Below are 20,093 nucleotides of genomic sequence, written 5' to 3' on the forward strand. Positions count from 1 at the left end.
ATCCTCCCCTATGTCCTAGTAAAGAGGAGAGGATGGAAGATAAGATATGGTTAGGATCTGATGAGAAACAGTCAAATGAAAAAGAGGCCCTTTCAATTACATGATGGAGCTAAAAAGTGACAGATTTTTAAAGTGCTTGTATACAAATGCTAGAAGTCTAAATAAGGTGGGTGAATTAGAGTACCTTGTATTAAATCAGGATATTGATATAATAGGCACTACAGAAACTTGGTGAGACACAATAATACCAGGGTACAAAATATATCTGAAGGACAGAACAGGTCGTGCTGGTGGGGGAGTGCCACTAGATGTGAAAGAGTAAAATCAAATGAAGTAAAAATCTTAAATGAACCAAATTGTACCATAGAATCTCTATGGATAGTAATTCCATGCTCAAGTAATAAGAATATAACTGTAGGGATATATTCCCAACCACCTGACCAGGATGGTGATAGTGATTGTGAAATGCTCAGGGAGACTATAGAGGCTATAAAAAAAATCCCCAATGGCTGGAGACAGGATGTGGTCGCCCCATCTCAAAAAAGATATATTGGAAAAGTTCAAAAATGATTAGGGGTATGGAATGGCTGTCATGTGAGGAGAGGTTAATAAGACCAGGACTTTTCAGGTTGGGAAAGAGATGACTAAGGTGGGATATGATAGAGGTCTACAAAGTCATGACTGGTGTGGAGAAAGTAAATAAGGAAATGCTATTTACTCCTCATAACACAAGAACTAGGGGTCACCAAATGAAATTAATGGGCAGCAGGTTTAACGCAAACAAAGGGAAGTATTTTTTCACACAAGGCACAGTGTGAAACATGTGGAACTCCTTGCCAGAGAATGTGAAGGCCAAGACTATAACAGGGTTAAAAAAAGAACTAGGTAAGTTCGTGGAGGATAAGTCCATCAAGGACTATTAGCCACGGTGGGAAGAGTTGGTGTCCCTAACCTCTGTTTGCCAAAAGCTGGGAATGGGCGACGGGATGGATCACTTGATGATTGCCTGTTTTGTTCATTCCCTCTGGGGCACCTGACATTGGCCATGGTTGGAAGACAGGATACTGGGCTAGATGGACCTTTGGTCTAACCCAGTATGGCCGTTCTTATGTAGTGGCAGGGTGACAAATGGCAGCAAGGATATGGAGGATATCTGAGGGACTAAATCGGGGGCCCAGATAATCTCCATCCAAGAATATTAAAGGAGCTGGCACAAGAAACAGCAGGCCCAACAGCAAGGGTTTTTAATGAGTCTGTGAACTCGGGAGTCATACCCTATCGCTAGAGAATTGCTAACATAGTTCCTATTTTTAAGAAAGGGGGAAAAATTATCCAGGAAACTACAGGACTGTTAAATTTGCTTCAATTTTATGGAAAGTCTGGAACAAATTTTGAAAGAGAAAGTAGTTAAGGACATAGAGGTGAATGGTAATTTGGATAAAATACAACATGGTTTTACAAAAGGTAGACCATGCCAGACCAACCTGATCTCCTGCTTTGAGAATATAACTGATTTTTTAGACAAAGGAAATGTGGTAGATCTAATCAATGTCAATCTAATCTATGTGGATTTCGGTAAGACATTTGGTACAGAAGATGGGAATTAATATGAGAATTGAAAGGTGGATAAGGAACTGATTAAAGGGGCGACTACAACAGGTCATACTGAAAGGTGAACTGTCAGGCTGGTGGGAGGTCACTAGTGGAGTTCCTCAGGCATTGGTCTTGGTACTAATCTTATTTAACATTTTTATTACTGACCTTGGCACAAAAAGTGAGTATGTTAATAAAATTTTCAGATGACATGAAGTTGCGATATATTGTCAATACAGAGGAGGACCAGAATATCATACAAGAAGATCTGGATGACCTTGTAAACTGGAGGAATAGAAATGGGATGATATTTAACAGTGCAAGGTTATGCATTTAGGGACTAGCAATAAGAATTTTTGCTATAAGGTGGGGACTTAGCAGTTAGAAGCTACAGAGGAGAAAGACCTTGTTTTATTGGTTGATCACAGGATGACTTTGAGCCGTCAATATGTTACGGCTGTGAAAAAGGCAATTGCTTCCCGGATGCATCAGGCAAGGTGTTTCCAGTAGAGACAGGGTAGTGTTAGTACCATTACACAAGGCACTGATGAGACCTCCTCTGGAATACTGTGTGCAATTCTGGTCTCCCATGTTTAAGAAAGATGAATTCAAACTGGAACAGGTGCAAAGAAGGACTACTAAGATGATTCGAGGAATGGAAAACCTGCCTTATGAGAGGAGACTCAAAGAGCATGGCTTGTTTAGCCTAACCAAAAGAAGGCTGAGGGGAGATATAATTGCACCCTATAAATACATTAGAGGGATAAATATGAGAGGGAGAGGAGTTATTTAAGTTACTCACCAATGTGGACACAAAAACAAATGGATATAAACTGGCCATCAACAAGTTTAGCCTCGAAATTAGACGAAGGTTTCTAATCATCGGAGGAGTGAAGTTCTGAAACAACCTTCCAAGGGGAGTAGTGGGGGTCAAGAAACCTAACTGACTTCAAGGTGGAGTTTGATAGATTTATGAAGGGGATGCTATGATAGGACTGCTTACGATGGTATGTGGCCCATCAGCAACTGCCAGTAGCAAAATTCCCCAATGGCTGGAGACAGGACCCTAGATGTGGACCCTAGATGTGGAGGGTACCGGGAAAATGAGGAAAAACACAACTGACTCTCTAGTTCATTACTTGGCAAATTCTAAATGGCATTACTATTCTACAAAATCAGTTGAAACATATGGAATCAATAAATCGTAAAAATATAACATCCCAGCTATACCATCCTCTGGTTTCTTGTCTACTTTGTGTTCATTTGGTTAGACTGTAAACTCATTAGGGCAGGGACTCTCTGCATTTTGTGTCTTGTACAGTGCTAAACATGTCAATACATGACAAATATTCACCAAAATATCATGGCACTGGAATAAATACTTTCAGTAAGGGAACAGATTTCACTTTTTAAGGAGTTAAAGGCAGTGTGTTTAATAATAAAAAAGACATTATAACAAAAAAATGCTTGGCACAGGGTCCTCTTTGAATTGTTTGAGCTGTAAAATTTTTTCCAGAGTTGTAATGATTCTTAGCAATCTAAAAATAATCGTATTAGCATGAAGTGGATCCTGTGGCAATACAAATACATTCGTAGACCTATTTTTCCCCTGTTTCTTTCCATAGTATCATTGCTTTGCTGTTGTAGTATTTTAATTACTTGGTTTATAATACATGTACATTTTTATTAGTGTTGTTTCACATTTGTTTTAATTAAAGCATGGCTAGGCTCAGAAAAATGTCGATGTAACAGTGATCCCTTGGTGTTCCATATTTACTCTTCATCTGTGGAACCAGAATTTAGCTGGCAAGATTGTTGATGATGCAGGAAGCAAATAGAACATAACTTCATGTTCTGTGATTTATTAATGGTTCAGCAGGGTTGACAGTATTAAACACTTGTATCTGTCAGTGATGTATGCAATAACAAAGAGTCATTCTATACACATGCTTTTTAGCACACTTCAAATTTTATTTTTTAAATTAAATTTCCCACTCAAGATAGGTTTGAAGAAATGGGTGGTGGTGCTGGTGAGGACCCAGACTGACTATACACTTGTGGCCACTTATTGATTCCTTTGCTCACAAGTAGCAACTTACTCCAAAAGTTCAAATCAACAAATTAAATACATTCATTTACACAACAACTGACCCAGTATTGTATACTGATAATATGAAATTCTTCCTCTCCCCACAACTAGTTTGTAAAGTTGAAATCCCACTTCTCCTGTGGCTGGGAATCTCACCATCCACTTCCAGAGGGATGAATTTGGAAGAAACTACTTCTGGAGATCCATCCAGAGTTTTCTTTATTCTCTTATCCCTTTGGCAGATTAATGTACTTGGAAAATTTACTGTGACTATGTTTAGTTACAGAGGATATATAGGAGCAGCTTGCTTGATTCAGCAAGTTCTTCGTGTTTTCTGTCATTTCCCTCTACAGTGATCGACATCCCCTTGTGGGCACATGCAGTTTGTCCCTGCATGCCTTCACTAAATTGAACATAGGATAATATATATGATGAGAGAGTTGATTTTAATTATCTCCTTTGCATAAATTATCCTGAAAGCCTCAGTAACCTGGTATATAGCAGAGGGCTGGAATTGGGCCTTAAAAGTAGGGTGACCAGATGTTCCATTTATAAAGGGACAGTCCCGTTTTTTTGGACTTTCTTATATAGGCGCCTATTACCCCAACCCCCTGTCCTGTTTTTTCACAGTTGCTATCTGGTCACCCTGCTTGAAAGGAACTCATGTACATGCGTTCTGCCCAGAGCTCTCCTCATTCAGACTAACTCTCTCTAGAACCAGTATGTATTGAGGAATATGAGAATGACTCAGTGTTTAAGAAAATCCATAAAGTTTACATCATCCACTGTGGCAGAATATATTTTTTAAAATAAAGGTATAATTGTTAATTAACCACTCTCCCTTCCTCCCCTCTTAAAATTTGTACACTAATGCCATGAAACTGTCATTTAGGGTTATTGCTGCTGGGTTTAAATAGCTGAGGGGTTATTTAATGTTTTATAGTCATGCTTAGTAATGGCCATAAACCTACTGGGTTTGGGTTCTCTGGTGTCATGCAGCTGCTTTGCACTGGCATCTTCATCCCAGGAATATCATCACCTCAGTGTAACAGTGACCCTTTGGCAGTGTATAGCACTTATTTTTTAAATAGCATGCACCTTCCTTGCTAGAGTGTTAAAGGGAAAAGGCAGCGTGGCTGACCAATTCTCAGTGGCCTTTTTGGGCCCTGTGGCTATTAAAGGCTGGTTTAAACACTGGGGAAATGCGCTTCACAGAAGTGCAAAGGTGAGCTTTAAACCACCTTTGCACAGTAACTCCTCACTTGTGTTCTGTGCTTTTTGACTGTAGTTCAACATTCAGAATAATATTTTAAAATTTTAAGAGACTAAAACTTTGCCAAATTACCTTTCTCTTACAACAAAATGTGTATGTGTTTAGAGATGTGTGCATGTAATGTGTGCATACAAAAATATATTAAAACAACATCAGTAAGGTTGCAAAGTCAAGCTCTCAACAGCTCTTTCTTCAGCTCCCTGGTGTATATGCATTGTGATACTAACTTTAATTAATGATTTCATTCTATTTTTCCATGGCACCTCTACTTTGTCATTGCACAGGATGAGATGGGTTTTACTCTATAAGCGTCTGTTCAGTATTTCATTTAAATAAAATATTTAATTTCCTTATTTACTATAAACCATCCAAATCCTTCACTGAATACACAATTAACTTCCACACAGGCGTCTCAGGATAGCTTGTCATCACAATATGCGAGTACTTCACAAACACTAATGAATTTATCTTCACAGCACCCTTGTGAAGTAAGGGTGATCATTATTACCATTTTACAGATGGAGAACTGAGGCACAGACATTTATGTTAAAAGTGGATGATAATTTTGGAAACCCAAATTGAGATGCCTATAGCCTGATTTTTCAGAAAACTTAACATCTTATAGCACATTATATGTTGAAAACACCGTTCCTGTTAACTTCAGTGCACAGTGTTTCTGCAAATCTAACCTCACGGTCTTAAATTGGTCACCGGGAAAATGAGGAACACACAATTAATGGCCACTTGTGGTATGTTTGGTTTAAATAACTTTTCTAGTATTACACAGGAACTTTGTGGCAGAGGCAAGGTTAGAATCCAATTCTTCAGGGTGGCATTCAGTTGCTTTAACGATGAGATCCTCATTTTTCTTCATGCAATCCCCTGCCTTGTTCACTAATCACCTTCCAACTTCTGCAACATATGGGAAGGTGCAGTACAGACAATAGCTTCATTCACTACACAATTCTGATTCATTCCCTGAACACTGTCCATCCTGTACACTGAATGAAGCAGAAATCATGGAAAAAACAGCATGCAGTTTTGTAATTAAAGATTGTATCACAATACATATACGCCAGTGGGCTTTATTAAGATTGCTCATGCTTAATTGGGGCATTTCCTGACTTTTCAGCACTTGCCTTTACAACCTTAATGCTCTTTTAATGAGTTTTGTATGGAATTTCCTTGTTTTTTTTTTTTTTAAAAAAGCAACTGAAAAAACAGAAATGCCATCATGTGGAATTATATTGATATCCACATGATTCATCAGCAGGGTTGGAACCTTTTAGATCCATCATACGGACCTCTGCCACTTGAGCTAACAGAGTGATGGATAATATTAATAGGTTGTCTCCCTGTCTGTGGGCCAGCCACTAACGGGATATGAAGCACACACTTTGCCAGTGGGTTGCACTGCTATTTGCTGATGGTAACAGAATGCTAAGACTCTGGGAATCCTGGGTTCAATTCTAAGTTCTGTGGAGAATGTTCTCTTGTGGTTATAAACCCATCTGCTCCTGTGTACCCCAACCCCTAATCCTTCTGTCCCTGGCTCCTCCAGTCTGCCCTCATCTTAATCTCTGCTCCACCCACTCTAATCCTTCTCTCAGTTTTACCCCCATCTCTCACAGTTCCCAGTCTCCTGCTGGTCCTAGTGACTTTTTGTTCCAATGGCTGTCCCAGTGTCCCACCCCCACTTGTTCCCCATCATTAATTTGAATGTGTTCTAAGCTCAAGTTTAAAATCAGGCTTATGCGCAGCAGCAATAATGCTGCTTTTAATGAGCTGTAAGAAGATACAGTGAATAAAGACCTTTTTTTAAAAATTATTATTAACAAGGTCTTTCAAAATACTGTTTAAATATTTAAATTATGCCACCTTGCTATGATAGTGGCAGTACACGAGGTATCTGAATGACATATTACAAGCTTGGCCTTGTTCTGCTACAGCTGCTTAGCCAAGTAGTGTCATTGAACTAAATGGAACTTCTTGTGTACGTAAAGATTACTCGCATAAGTAAAGCATGTAGGATTGCATTGGTGATCTTTCCCTTCACGGATCCACCTTCTGGAAGCAGTGATCCCAGGCTCAGAGACAAATCACCTCTGTAAATGACCATCCTATATCCTTCTGGCCAACAAACTCTGGAGGGAGCCTCATTCAATTCTCCTCAGAATAGAGAAGGTCATGGTGACACAGAGCCTTTTTTTTGAGTGTTAAAGAATAAAGAATATAAAGAATAAAGAAATGCCATTGTCTAAACAACTCAGGGCAGGGGAAAATCTGTGGATACTTGGAACTGCACTGTTGCTTGTCTGTTACTGAGCTGATAACTCATTGATGTTGGCACTCCTACTTCCTGTTCAGTTCGGACATATTCTAGTAATAACAAACTGAATGACATGCATCACAGAGTATATCAGGAAGGCCATGAGTTTGCTGGTCAGATACTACATAAACTGGAGTATCCAAAAAGTTGAGTATTGTGTCCCATAACCCGTGAACATAATGCTCATTATCAATCTGTTTCCTGATGTGTATTTGTTTTTTATCATTGAAAATATACTTTGTGTGTGCACTGTGGTGTTAAAATGTGAAGTGAGGAACAAGGGCTAAGTATTAGTAGTATTTGTGCTGCTTTCATTAATATATTATTGTTGATTAGATCAGAACAATAATAAATGTTCTATTTGCAGCTATATGTCAGCCTAGATGCAAACATGGTGAATGTATTGGACCAAACAAATGCAAATGTCTCCCAGGATATACCGGAAAAACCTGCAACCAAGGTAAGAAAGCAAATCTTTTAATTAAAAAAACAACAACCCTGCATATGAGACTACAAAAGAATTTTTATCGTAAAAAATAAATAATATTTAAAAAATTAAATATATGCATAGCAGCTTCAGTTTTCTGCTTATTCATAAATAATTAACTGAGTATACCTGTATAGAACTCATAAAGGGAATATACAGTATATTCTGCACTTGCAGAATAATGGACTTCATCTACTAGGTCTTTTACAGATGTAACTTGTAATGATAATAAGGGTTTTCTTAGCCCTTGAGTACAATGGTGTATGGGTATTTAAAGTCCCTTTAATTTAGGCTGCTTTTCACCTCATCACTAGTTGATCAGAGAAAACCAGTTTGGTGTGTTAGTGCAAAGTTAGATAATTGCTTATACTTCTCTAAAGTAGTAAATAATATGATGACTAATATTGATATTATAATATAAATTGAGTCAGTCAAATCAAGGAGTTAACAAAATACAACGTTAAATTGATTAACTACTAAGAAAACAATTTAAGAAGAAGACCTAGTCAAGTTATTGCATTGGCACAACCAGTAATCAAATCACAAAGCGGACACAATACAAATGATTAAATGAAGTATTTAATCTTTCTATCTCTATGCATTTACTTAGCAGTTTATACTTTCCCTTTTGGAAAGACTAGGTTAAGGGTTAAATCTTTATGGATCCCAAATAACTCAAGATGAGCAGTGAAAATTTATTCATCGGTTCACCACTTCATCGATGGAAAGTGGATATACACTAGCCTTTGCAAAACCTGAGCAGATTTACTACACACTTCAGGGAAGCTCACTGGTAAAGATAAACAGTTAAACAAATTTATTGACTACAAAAGATAGATTTTAAATGACTATAAGTGTTAGGCAAAAAGTCAAAGTTAGTTACCAGAAGAAATAAAATATAAGCACGCAGTCTAAACTCTCAACCCTATTGGACTGGGCAACAACTACATTAAGCAATTTTTCTCACGCCAATGGATATTGCAGTCCTTAATGTGCAGATTTGTCCCTTAAATCAGGGCCAGTCTCCTCTGTTGGAGTCTTCAGTCTTCTTCTCAGTGTCTTTGTTGCTTGCAGCATAGGTGGGGTCAGGAGAAAGGCCAATCAAGGGGCCCCGTGTTCTGTTTTATACCCTCAGTCCCATGTACTTGTAGAACACAAGTCCAGGCATGTCTCGTGAGCATTGCTGAGTCCCCAGGCAAGGTTGAACAATTCCCCTGGTGTGGGCTCATGCAGGTGAGGCATTGAATTATAGCTCCCTTGCCGGATGATGGCTGTAGATGGGTTGTTTAACACCCTGCCCGGACGTTGGTTACTTTCCTTGCTGTTGTCTCTGGGGGCTAATATCTGGCTGATTCCCCAACTGACGGCATGTTTTAGTGACAAGCGTACAACACAATTCTCATAACTTCATATGCATTAATGATATACATATATGGATAGAAAAATGACTTTCCGGAGATCATAAGCTTTCCCCGATACCTCACTCGGCCTGCTTTATATGCAAGATCACAATCATATATAAATGAGGAATATGGGGGTTGCAGAATGCTCCCCCAGGGTACAAAAATGTCTGAGCTTCACACACACACACCTCTACCTAAAAAGGCTAGGAAAGTATTTTTTTTTTCTGGCAGGCATCCCTGCATAGATGTTCAAATCTCCTGCTAAGGAGATAGAAAGAATAAGGTTACTTAGAAAAATAAGTGTGTGCTCTTTAGCTTGTATGTCTTTGACACTTCAGAGTCAGTTAGAAACTACAGTTTGGGGAGCCAGGCAATGACTTCTGGCTCAGGTACCATCATGCTAGCAGACATCATTCTTGAGTTAGTTGGCTGGTCTGCAATGTCTTTGTCTTTGCTTTCCTTGAAAGGGAAAGTATGAATATTAGACATAGTAGCGGTGTTGTGGTGATCTCAAGAATAGCACGCTTTTTCCTTGTTTGTCTGGTCCTTTGTGGGTGAAACTCAGGCTAGTATTGTCCCACTGGACTTCCTGTTGTGACCTTCTGACTGAATCAGGGGATCTGCATTGTCCGATTCTGATTAGGTGATGTCAGTATGAATCTTAGTCCACTTTGGGGGTTCTCCTTTTAGAGTACTGTTTCTTAGTTACATCCACAAGTCTGTGCTTTTCCACAATAAGCAACATTGAGGGAATAAGAGGAGGTGAAAACTCTATCAAAATGATTTCACCCCCTCGTATTTAGGTGAACAGCTGAGACTCTTCGGTGGCCTCTTGACTGTTGTCCCCTGTTGTCTTCCTGGTCATAACATTGTTCTTTGACTTACAAAAGTACAAAAATACAAAAGTAGTTCCTTACCCATTCACACATCCCAGCTTATGCTTCCTCAAAATGGGCAAAGCCTCATAAACAAAATAAACATTTACTGAACTGTTGCAACCTCAGGGATACTGGATTAAAGGTTATTTCGTTCTATGAAGGCTGAGAGTCAAGCTGCTTCAAAGCTACTTATGAAATCCATTAACATAAACTTATTAAATATATAATCAATTAAAATGTTTCCTTGATGTCTACAAGACTGTATGTCTACACTACTCTGATGCTGTGATCTGAATATGCAGAGTCACTGGCATCATTAGTGTTTTGAAGCAGGAGAAGCAATTTAGACAACACCTATTAAAAGTAAATAGAACTCTCTCCAATCTAACTTAATCCTATTTTTAAGATGTTTTAAATTTTATAATTTCCAAATTTTGAGACCATATCTCTAAAGTCCTGAAGTCATTGTGTGATTTCAGTTGTCGTTTTTCACAGGTAAAGGCCTCAGTTCAGGAAAGCATTTAAGTATGTGGGTAAATTTGAATTGAAGTCAATGGAATTTAGCACCTCTGTGACATACCAGGATACAATCCAGACTGACGAGTAACTGCTCTGTAACCAGGGGTATCCTTTAAAATGCCTTGATGCTCACAAACAGTCTCCAGCATGAACACACTCCCAGCTATGTCTGTGTGTCTGCTGCAGCCAGCCAGCCAGCCACACCTTGGCTCTCACCAGCCTTAAAAACTACTACAGGGTTACCCCAACATACTCCCGATCTCAGATTTCTCCCCAGAAATGTATGTCCTGTACTGCACAGCCCTCTCCTGAAAAGCGCAAATATACTGAGTCCATTATTCCTTTAAGGGAATAATATACACACAACTTGTTGCCCCAAATGAAGTTACTCAGACACTTCATCTTGAACATAGTTAATTAGATAAAACAATAACGTAGGTTTATTAACTACAAAGAGATATTTTAAGTGAGTACAAGTAATAAGACATTAAAGTCAGAAATGGTTACAAGAAAAATAAAAATAATGTGCTTACTGGTGCTTAACTTAATGAACTGTATTAGATTCAAACAAAGTGTGTCACCATAGCAGATTACTGACCAAACTCTCAGTTCAAGACCTTTTCCCCAGAGTCCAACCATTGCTTTGTCTCTTCAGGTGCAGTGAATGTGATGGAATGAGAGAGAGAGAGGGGTGCATGGGCTGTTTGACCCTCCTTTTTATAGTTTCAGTCCCCTGCTTGAAAAACATTTCTAATTGAGAACCAGGAGCCAAAGAATCTATTTGGAAGGATAGTCCCTTCTGGTTTTTGCACCTGTTTGAACTTCCTTTGTCTTCCCTTCATGCTTGTTGACTCTGTTTACTGCTTAAATGCAAAATAAGCAGAGCACACATTCTGTTGTTCAGGACAGACCTGTGGGGTTTGGAACATGTGTCAATAACACCATCCAGGGAAATCTTATAACTTCACATACAATGTTGCCACACATATTTTACCAGGACAATACTGACCAGCAAATTATGAGTTTTCAAATGACACTTACAAGGCATACTTTGTATGAAGATTATTAGAAGTGTGTGCAGGATGTGAATACAGGAGTGTTTTCTGTCACAAACTCCTTAAAGTTAAGCATGTACATATGTGCTTTACTGAATCAGGTCCAAAAGATGTAGCTCCTGGCCCTTTACAGAGGTAGTGAGGTAATTTCGGCACCAAGCTTAAATTATGATGATGAAATAGTTTTTATTTTACTGACAATTTTTAATGCACATGTTTTTAATTGAAATATTCTCTCCTGCAGTGTTGTTAACCCAAAACTACCTAGAACAACCCACACAGTTCATAATTAAAAGCTGAAAACCATGTTTTTCCCTTCTTGCTAAATTACTATAGCCACAGTTTTAAGAGTCTTCCATTCATGTAACTGACCTCCAAAAACGCAGAGAGATTTATATAGCACAGAACATTACACACAATTATAATACAGGACTTTTAAGACTAAGGCATGTATGTATGCAGTAATTTGTCATAAAGATGGTCACAGTCATCCTCTCCAGTTGTCTAAAATTATAGAAAAATCTTTATAGCCTTTTTTCTGAAAAAGCAGATGGGGATGTTGTTATAACAGCCAGGCTGTTATTCAGAATTGCGTCCTCTGATGTTTACTAATCCTTCTATGGCAGACAGATTTCTAAATATATTTTTCTTTTAAAATATATTCTTTTCAGATTTGCTAATTCTTTCCTGACAGACTTCTTTGGAAATAAATGGTTCCCCCCCCTTTCCTCTCCTGCCCCTTATTTCTGCTCTTATTTCCACTCTTCTTTTCTTTCCACTCCAGTCCAACACTCATAAGGATGGCATGCTGTGATTTTACTATTCTGAGTATGCTGTCTTGATCACTTTAGAGCTTTACCTAGAGAGTGTTCAGTACAGTTTTAGATGCACAGTAACATATATTAGCTTTATAGTATCATATGTGTGGTACACAGACCACCTCAGGCTTTGATGTCCTGAGCTAAAACAGCGTTGGACCTGAGAAACCGCCCAGAAACCCAGGGTGCTAGATGAAGTATGGCAGATGATTTGGTGGGTGTCCCTCTTGTCTCTTAGTCATTATTGAGCCAGTGTTCCAGCATGGTACCAGTGACACTCTGTTACTAGAAGTGATACATAGGGTTTTCAAAAGTGCCTAACCAACTTACAAGCACAAGTCCCATTGTCCTGCTAAGTCACTTAGGCACTTAAGAAAATCCTACTCTATCTTTTTGTTGAATTGTAAACTGAAGCCCTGTTCATAGCATTTTTCAAATCACAAGATTAGGATCATTAACACAGTGTCCTGATCAGATTGCAATTTTAATGATAGCATCCTGCCTGAATAAAACAATTCCCCTTGTGTTTCCATTGAAGATATTTCAATTCCCGTCCTACAATAAAAGCATTATTGTGTATTGTTGCTGGCATAGACAGTCTGATGCACTCATCTCCAGGGAAAATATATATATCTCCAGGGTATAAACGACTTTTGGTTTTGTCTAGATGAAAGTCACTATATGAATACAAGGTGTTACTGCTGTTATTAGACATTATATTTAATCTATTTTGAACCAAGTAAAGGATCACCTGAAATCTCATAATGAGATGCTGAACTTCATCTGACTGGTTACATCTGAAAGTCAATCACTCTTCCCAGGGGCATTGGAGTATAACCTTTAACTTCTGCTTTAATTCATCAACACTAAATTACAGTTGCCTGGCACCTTTGTACGAGTGTGGTGTTAGGAGGTTAAATTGAGTTGGTAGCTAAATTGTAATACCCTTCCACTAGTGGTAACAGAGTGCTCCCCATTGTTTATTTTGTGACCTTCGCATTTCAGTTTTGGTTTTTCAACCTCATTTTGCAGTTTGGGTCAGCGTTTGAGATAGATGGTAGCTGGAGATAGTTAAAAAAGGAATGCTGAAAATTTAAAAAAAGTTTACCAGCTTTGTAAGCTAGATGTAAAACAACCAGCATATTTTGCAAAACATATTCTTCAAAAATTTGCAACTAGCTCTATAGTGGTAGCTGTTTTCCTGGCCTAATACATGTTGTGTTTGCTACTTAGTGAATTGATATGTAGCACAAGTTATTAAAGACTCTCTCAAATTTGTGTTACCAATATAAAATGTTTGCAGTGTTTTCTGTGAAAGGTGATGTATTACAGTAGACAAAGGATGGTTTTCTATATAAAATAAAAGAAATACAATAGCATGTGTTCCACAACTGATTTTCTGAATGCTATTGTTCCAGGACCAGCTTACAAACGTAATGTACGTCTTTTTTTTTTTAATGCAGTTGATAGAGTCTGCATTGATGGTTTTTGACATAATAAACTAATACATCATTACAGGGATTTGGCCTTTTGACTATTATTATGCCTTTTCCCCCTTCATGAAGCTGAGCACCTGTATACAAGCCCAACTGTTCGGCACAGTGAACCACCTCTATTTCACTCCCTGGATCATCATGCAACAAATGTGCCTTCAAGGGGTGAGAAAGTCCTTTATTTCAGGTGGTGTGCTCCTTCCACCTGCATGGCTTTATACGATAATACGAAGTTCTTGCAAATGTACTGAAGTACGATGAGTTAATGGCTGCCATGTGAAAGCCAGGCTTGCAGCATCATTGGCATGCAAAGCAAATATGCAGTTACACTTCCTTGATGCTGTTATTGCTGTATGCCTGTATTCTGAAAAGACTTGACTCTTGATAATCTTTTTAACTTCCTATTGTTGTTTCTTTTCTGCTTTGTTCTTTCAGGATTTCCTGATTTGCTTTTTGTAAATTCCTTTCTATACTGGCATAGCTAGGTCACTGTAGCTATGCTGCTATAACTCCTTAGTATAGACACAACCTAGAGTTTTCCTATCTCTATAGGAACCCCACGTCCCCAAACATAAGCATTCTTTCGTCGACATAGCTCCATACGCTGGGGGTTAGACTGGCGCAGCTATGGTGCTCGAGGTGAAAACTTTTAAGTATAGATCAGGCATAAACCAAGAGCAATGGAAATTGTTTATCAGGTTCAGGTGAAGATAACAGTGTGATTTATTTTCCAGCTTTGTTTCAGAGAAAGACCATTGTTAACTTCAGAGTTTGGCTATTATTGTATTGTCTATTAGATAAATGGTGTGATTTGAATAGACATGTCTGAGGGTGTGCAAATCTGCGCGCTCTCTCTCTCTCTCTTTTAAGTGAAACTGATAACATACTGAAAATGAACATTGATCTATTTTTTATGTATAGGTGATGAAGGCTTGAATATTTTATCAATGGCTTCCTGTTCTAGCTTAATTTCAGTAAATTCAATCGTGAATATTTCACCTCTAACTTTTTTCCCTGGTCCAAGTTAGAAGGTAGAAACAAAAGTTTGAACGTTATACAAAAGAATGCTAAGCCTTTGTTGGGATTCTGTGAAGGGGCTAATTAAAGAAAATTAAGTACAGTATACAGCATAATCTTGAAGAAAGAAACATGCCTGCATACAGAAAATCAATCTTTATCCAAGATTATGCCTCAGAGCAATGCCCCTACACTAGTTAAACAAGTTACACCCAGATTTACTGTACACCACCAGTTGTCCTTCCACTGTATTTACATTTTTCATCTCTCTCCTTTTGAAATGTAATATTTATGCTCAGCAGCCTGTGCTTATGTTTTGGACCTGCTCTCACAAGCTCCTCCAATACCCAACCTGCTTTTACATTTAGCACTTTTTAATGTTACTTGCAGCTAAGAATGCTATTTTTGTATTGACTGTATAATTACAGCACTTACGTTTAAGTGGTTTAATGGTAAAATTGTCTAGTTTGGAATAATGAATGAAGATCCCTGTCAGCAGTATAATGGGACTTGTTAAACGCCCCATTTGATGTTGAGGCATCTTATATTTTTAATTCCATTATAAATTTCTTAAGAAACAAAAGGAGTGACGTTATATTAAAATAAAAATAATGTACACGTTTTATTTATGGAACGTTCTGATTTAAAAACCTTTTACCTTTCAATCTTTTAGAGATTAAAATTCTGCTGTTTTCTTTTTTTCACTTTTGATGGAGGAGTATTTATTCTAAGTGAGCTATCATTATAGACACTGTTTGAAATGCCAAATTGATATCTCTAGATAAGTAACCTGACCTTTTTTAAAACCACCATATGTTTGCAGTACATTCAGTGTGTTGCTATAGATGACCCTTTAACTGCTAACATTAGCCTGAACCTGTTTAAAAATAACATGACCTTACGTAAACAACAAAAATATAAAGCATCTGAAGATGATGGAGAATGCTAATAGCAGGAATGTTTATGAGCTGTAAACAGGTGCTAGAGAACAGGGATGCAATATGTATGCACACTGGCTGATTCATTTTTCCTCTTGCCCATATGCAGAATATCCATAAATTTTTGAGAAGGCATGCTGGAGCACATAGTCTGAGTGTGGAACTATATAAAGAGAACCATCATTGTGTTAATAAAAGATTTTATGAAGAACCAAATGAACCTCCCAGTGACGGTTCACCTAGGAAATTGAATTACATGCACTGGTGTACAGAATATATGCCTGTCTACACTGAAATTGGGAAAGAAGCTACAGTAGTGTTGGCAAAGAGGGGTTGAAAATGCTACACCTGAGAAAATACAATTGGACAGTAGATCTGTTAGTAAGCCCATGGAGCAGCACATTGTAACATTTTGGCCTATTTTGAAAGCACTGGCTTTGCAGTTAGGTAATCAAGGTGATGACAAACACTTTCCTTCCCACTAATACTGGGAGATTTTGTAGCGTGAGTTCAGATAAAATGATTAACAACAAACTGTCTCTCAGTAGCAAAGCGCAAAGGCAGAGGGGAAAAACATTTTTTAAATCTCATGGAGCTGTACGAAGGGTCTTACTTTGGCTCTCCTTTGATGTTGAACCATTAGCATGACAGCCATGCTACAATTGAAACAAATCTGCATCTTTGTTTAAGGACCAGGCATCTTCCAAGTATTTACAGCATGCTTATCAAGATCTGAATTAAAAGTATTCAAAACCAATACTGGGACTGCTTTCATTCACATGCAGATGTGGAATTAAGACTTGGTCTACACTAGCAACTTATGTTGGTATAACTGCATTGCTCAGGGATGTAGATAATCCACACCCCTAAGTGACACAGTTATACCAACCTAACTCCCGGTGTAGACAGAGCTATGTCAATGGGATGGCTTCTCCTGTAGCCATAGCTACTGCCTCATGTGGAGGGGAGTATCTATGCCAACAGGAGAAGTCCTACCATCAGCATAGGACTTTGCTTCTGATAAATTAACAAGTTTTAAGTGAAATTGTGTGGTTCACAGATGAACGACCTAACTATTTTGAGTAACCAGGTGCTTAGCCGGTATAGAGCAGCATGGTTACATTGACTTCAACAGAACTGTATCGTTTCACATCAACTGAGGATCTGGCCCATAATGTATAGTACTTTTAAATCAGAGAGATTTACAGGTCAGTAACAAGCCACAATTTCAACCTGTAATTACATAATAATTTACCAATTAGATTTGTAAGTAGGTTTATGAATAACAGGGTTTGTTTTTGTTTCTACCCTTTTAAGATGTAAATTGTGGGCCATATACTATTAGTTCTATACTAAGTCAGTACTCACTCTCATACCACCAGCATATCTGTGCTTTCTTACTGAATTTGAATTTTGTGGGCATTCATAGCTCAGTATTTATTTTCCATTACAATTTTTTGTTAGCTAGAGCTACAATTGTGGGTTGAACATTTTCATAATGTATAATTCATTAGTTCCTTGTGTAGTCCAGTTTAAACCTGAAATCCAAAATCACAGGTAATCTTTAACACATACATTAGCAATGCCAAATACCTTCTTCAATAGATAGGTAAAAACATACCTAGCTTCTTTCTCCCTTCTCCCCACACAGCCTTTTACATTTTACTTTTACAGTACTCAGAAAACGTATTGGACTGATGGGTCTAGATAATGAAGTGCCAAATTTCTCCCCCAGACTGGTACAACAGTGGCAATGCCAGCTTTCCCATGCTGTCCCACTAATTTCCTCAAGCAATCTAAAGGGAATACCTCTAGAAAGGAGATGGTAGTTCAGCCTCCATACGCATTCGGTCAATGTTGTCTCTGCTGAAATTCCTGTTACTGTTAGTTAATGCAAATAGTGCCAGTTAGTGCCGTTTCTGAGAGTGGAATTTGTAATGTGGACAAAAAGGGGAGTGGATTAACTGGTAAATGAACCGAACAACATTATTTACTTCATATGGGGTACCGAACAGTGCTCACATAGCCAAATCTGATCATAGCTGCGATGAGCTGGATATGAAAGACTCATCCCTTGCCCCATCTTCTCCCAACTTTTAAAGTACTAGAACAACTTTAAATGCTCCTTTTTCATGCGTAATTTGTTTGTTTGCTTGTTCTCTCTTCTCCCTATTAATTTCAGATCTAAATGAGTGTGGATTAAAGCCTCGGCCATGCAAACATCGATGCATGAATACCTATGGTAGCTACAAATGCTATTGTCTGAATGGATACATGCTTATGCCAGATGGATCATGTTCCAGTATGTCAAGACTCCTTAGCTTTCTTTTTTCAAACTCCAGTTAATATTTTTTAATCCCTTGAGGTGCTCAGTAAATATCTACTGGACAAGTAGAGTCCCAAGGCAAAAGCCTCCTCATTCTGAAAATTGTGCATCAATCTGGTAAAATTAGACTCAGACAAACAATAATAAATAAATTGATTTTTATTAGTTATATTACCCATTTTCCCAATCTGTTCTTCAGCTGTGTAAATCACTGTTATTCTGCCTCTGGGGATAGGCACTTGCTCTGCTCTCAGCAGCAAGACATGTGCAATGCTGCTATATTATGGCCACATACATGTAAAATTGTTAGAGCAACAGATGCCTGCTGGCTCCACAGTGTACCACTGTCCTGTGATCTTACTAGAAATCCGGTTCTTCCTCTCTCCCATAAAATTAGATATTTTGAGTATATGAACAAAGAAGGAGAGAGAGACAATAACCTTTAATTAAAGATATTAAACAGGCTTCACTGCCGTCAGGAGTTGGCATTTTTAAACAAGTCCATCCGTGAAGGGTTTTTAGTGCATATTGGGGTTTATTTTCAGCATGGGAATTGTGTGCCACAACACGGCTAGCTAAAATCTGTACTCTATGACTTAATGTCTCTTATAAATACAATTTGTGAAATGAGGAGCACAAATTTACAGCATATATATTTGCTTTTGAAGGGCCTAACCCAACTCCTATTACAGTCAGCAGGAGTCTTTCCACTGACTTTCATGGTAGCTGGACTCGACCTTAATGCTCCAAAGATTTCAACGACTTACCTGTATGATGCTGAGTCCTTATATTTGGTCTAAATGTGTAACTGTTTCTCCCTAGATGCTCTTTCTTGTTCAATGGCAAACTGTCAGTATGGCTGTGATGTCGTGAAAGGAGAGGTACGCTGCCACTGTCCTTCTCCAGGCTTGCAGCTAGGGCCTGATGGTAGAACCTGCATAGGTAAGTTATTAGTCTGATTTCACTGTTTTCCTCAGGATGTTTTCTTCTTGGACCAAAACACAGTTTCAATTAATTTATCACATATATAGGGAATACATCATAGTAAGGTGTGGTGTAAAGATTTTATTGGCATGAGTTTGGATAGCCACATTACTCAGATATTCTCAAACCAGTGCCAGTCATGTATTCTGTGTATATCATGTTACAGAAATAATATTTTCAGCAAACTTTAGAGAGTTAAAAAAATTATTGGGACTATATTTCCATATCCCTTTGCCTGTAAAATCAGCTAAACTGTGCAGAACTCAAAGGGAGCAATAAAACCTCTATAAATGACTTGAAGCAGCTTTTCTAGACATAAAAAGTTATGGTTTTAAGGACCAATATTTTGAGCCCTTCCAGAGGTAGAAGCAAATTCTGTGCATTCCACAGGGAATCTGGGAATCTTCCCTCTTCAGTAGTATAAAGCTCCCATTTGTAGCCAGCAGGATATCAAGACATCAAGGAAGGACAGCTTCTCCACATATGTGGTGGTTTAGATATGATGATAGCCATGTATCTCTTGAAGTTTACTTTACTTGTATAGTATAGAACAAAATATATACACACCTGTTCAAGGAGGACTACGTTTCAAAATATTTTGTGTCTGAATGATATTTCAGATACGTTTATTATTTATTCTACTTACCTGCAATTCAATGTATTATTTATAGTTTACAGCCCACTAATTAAAGGCTCCCAGTGCTTGAGAAATTAAGTACTACTTTGGATGTTTGACATATGTGTTTGGGGCACGTCCCCAGTTTGTTTCTGCTTTACACCATCATCCTTGATGCAGAGTGTATAAGTAACCATTTTTCTGTCCAAGGAAAACTGCCAACTACACCCTTCAAAATCTGTCTGCATTTCTGGGATTCTCTCTACAACCTTGAG

The 20,093-nt window shown here is 38.1% G+C and overlaps 1 protein-coding gene across 5 annotated transcripts in view; it reads left to right on the forward strand.

Annotated features, from left to right (window-relative positions):
- NPNT (nephronectin) overlaps window positions 1–20,093 on the forward strand; it is a 91,292-nt gene that overhangs the window by 36,183 nt on the left and 35,016 nt on the right. For 3 of the 5 annotated variants that reach the window (XM_038399504.2, XM_038399505.2, XM_043513307.1), the window contains 4 exons: window positions 7,652–7,744; window positions 14,010–14,102; window positions 18,075–18,194; window positions 19,041–19,160. In XM_038399504.2, coding sequence (XP_038255432.1) covers window positions 7,652–7,744; window positions 14,010–14,102; window positions 18,075–18,194; window positions 19,041–19,160 — 426 coding nt within the window. The remainder of the gene's footprint in view (window positions 1–7,651; window positions 7,745–14,009; window positions 14,103–18,074; window positions 18,195–19,040; window positions 19,161–20,093) is intronic. The other 2 variants (XM_038399502.2, XM_038399503.2) reach the window with 1 other exon arrangement.

Source organism: Dermochelys coriacea, chromosome 4, assembly GCF_009764565.3.
Source record: "Dermochelys coriacea isolate rDerCor1 chromosome 4, rDerCor1.pri.v4, whole genome shotgun sequence".
Classification (NCBI taxonomy): domain Eukaryota; kingdom Metazoa; phylum Chordata; order Testudines; family Dermochelyidae; genus Dermochelys; species Dermochelys coriacea.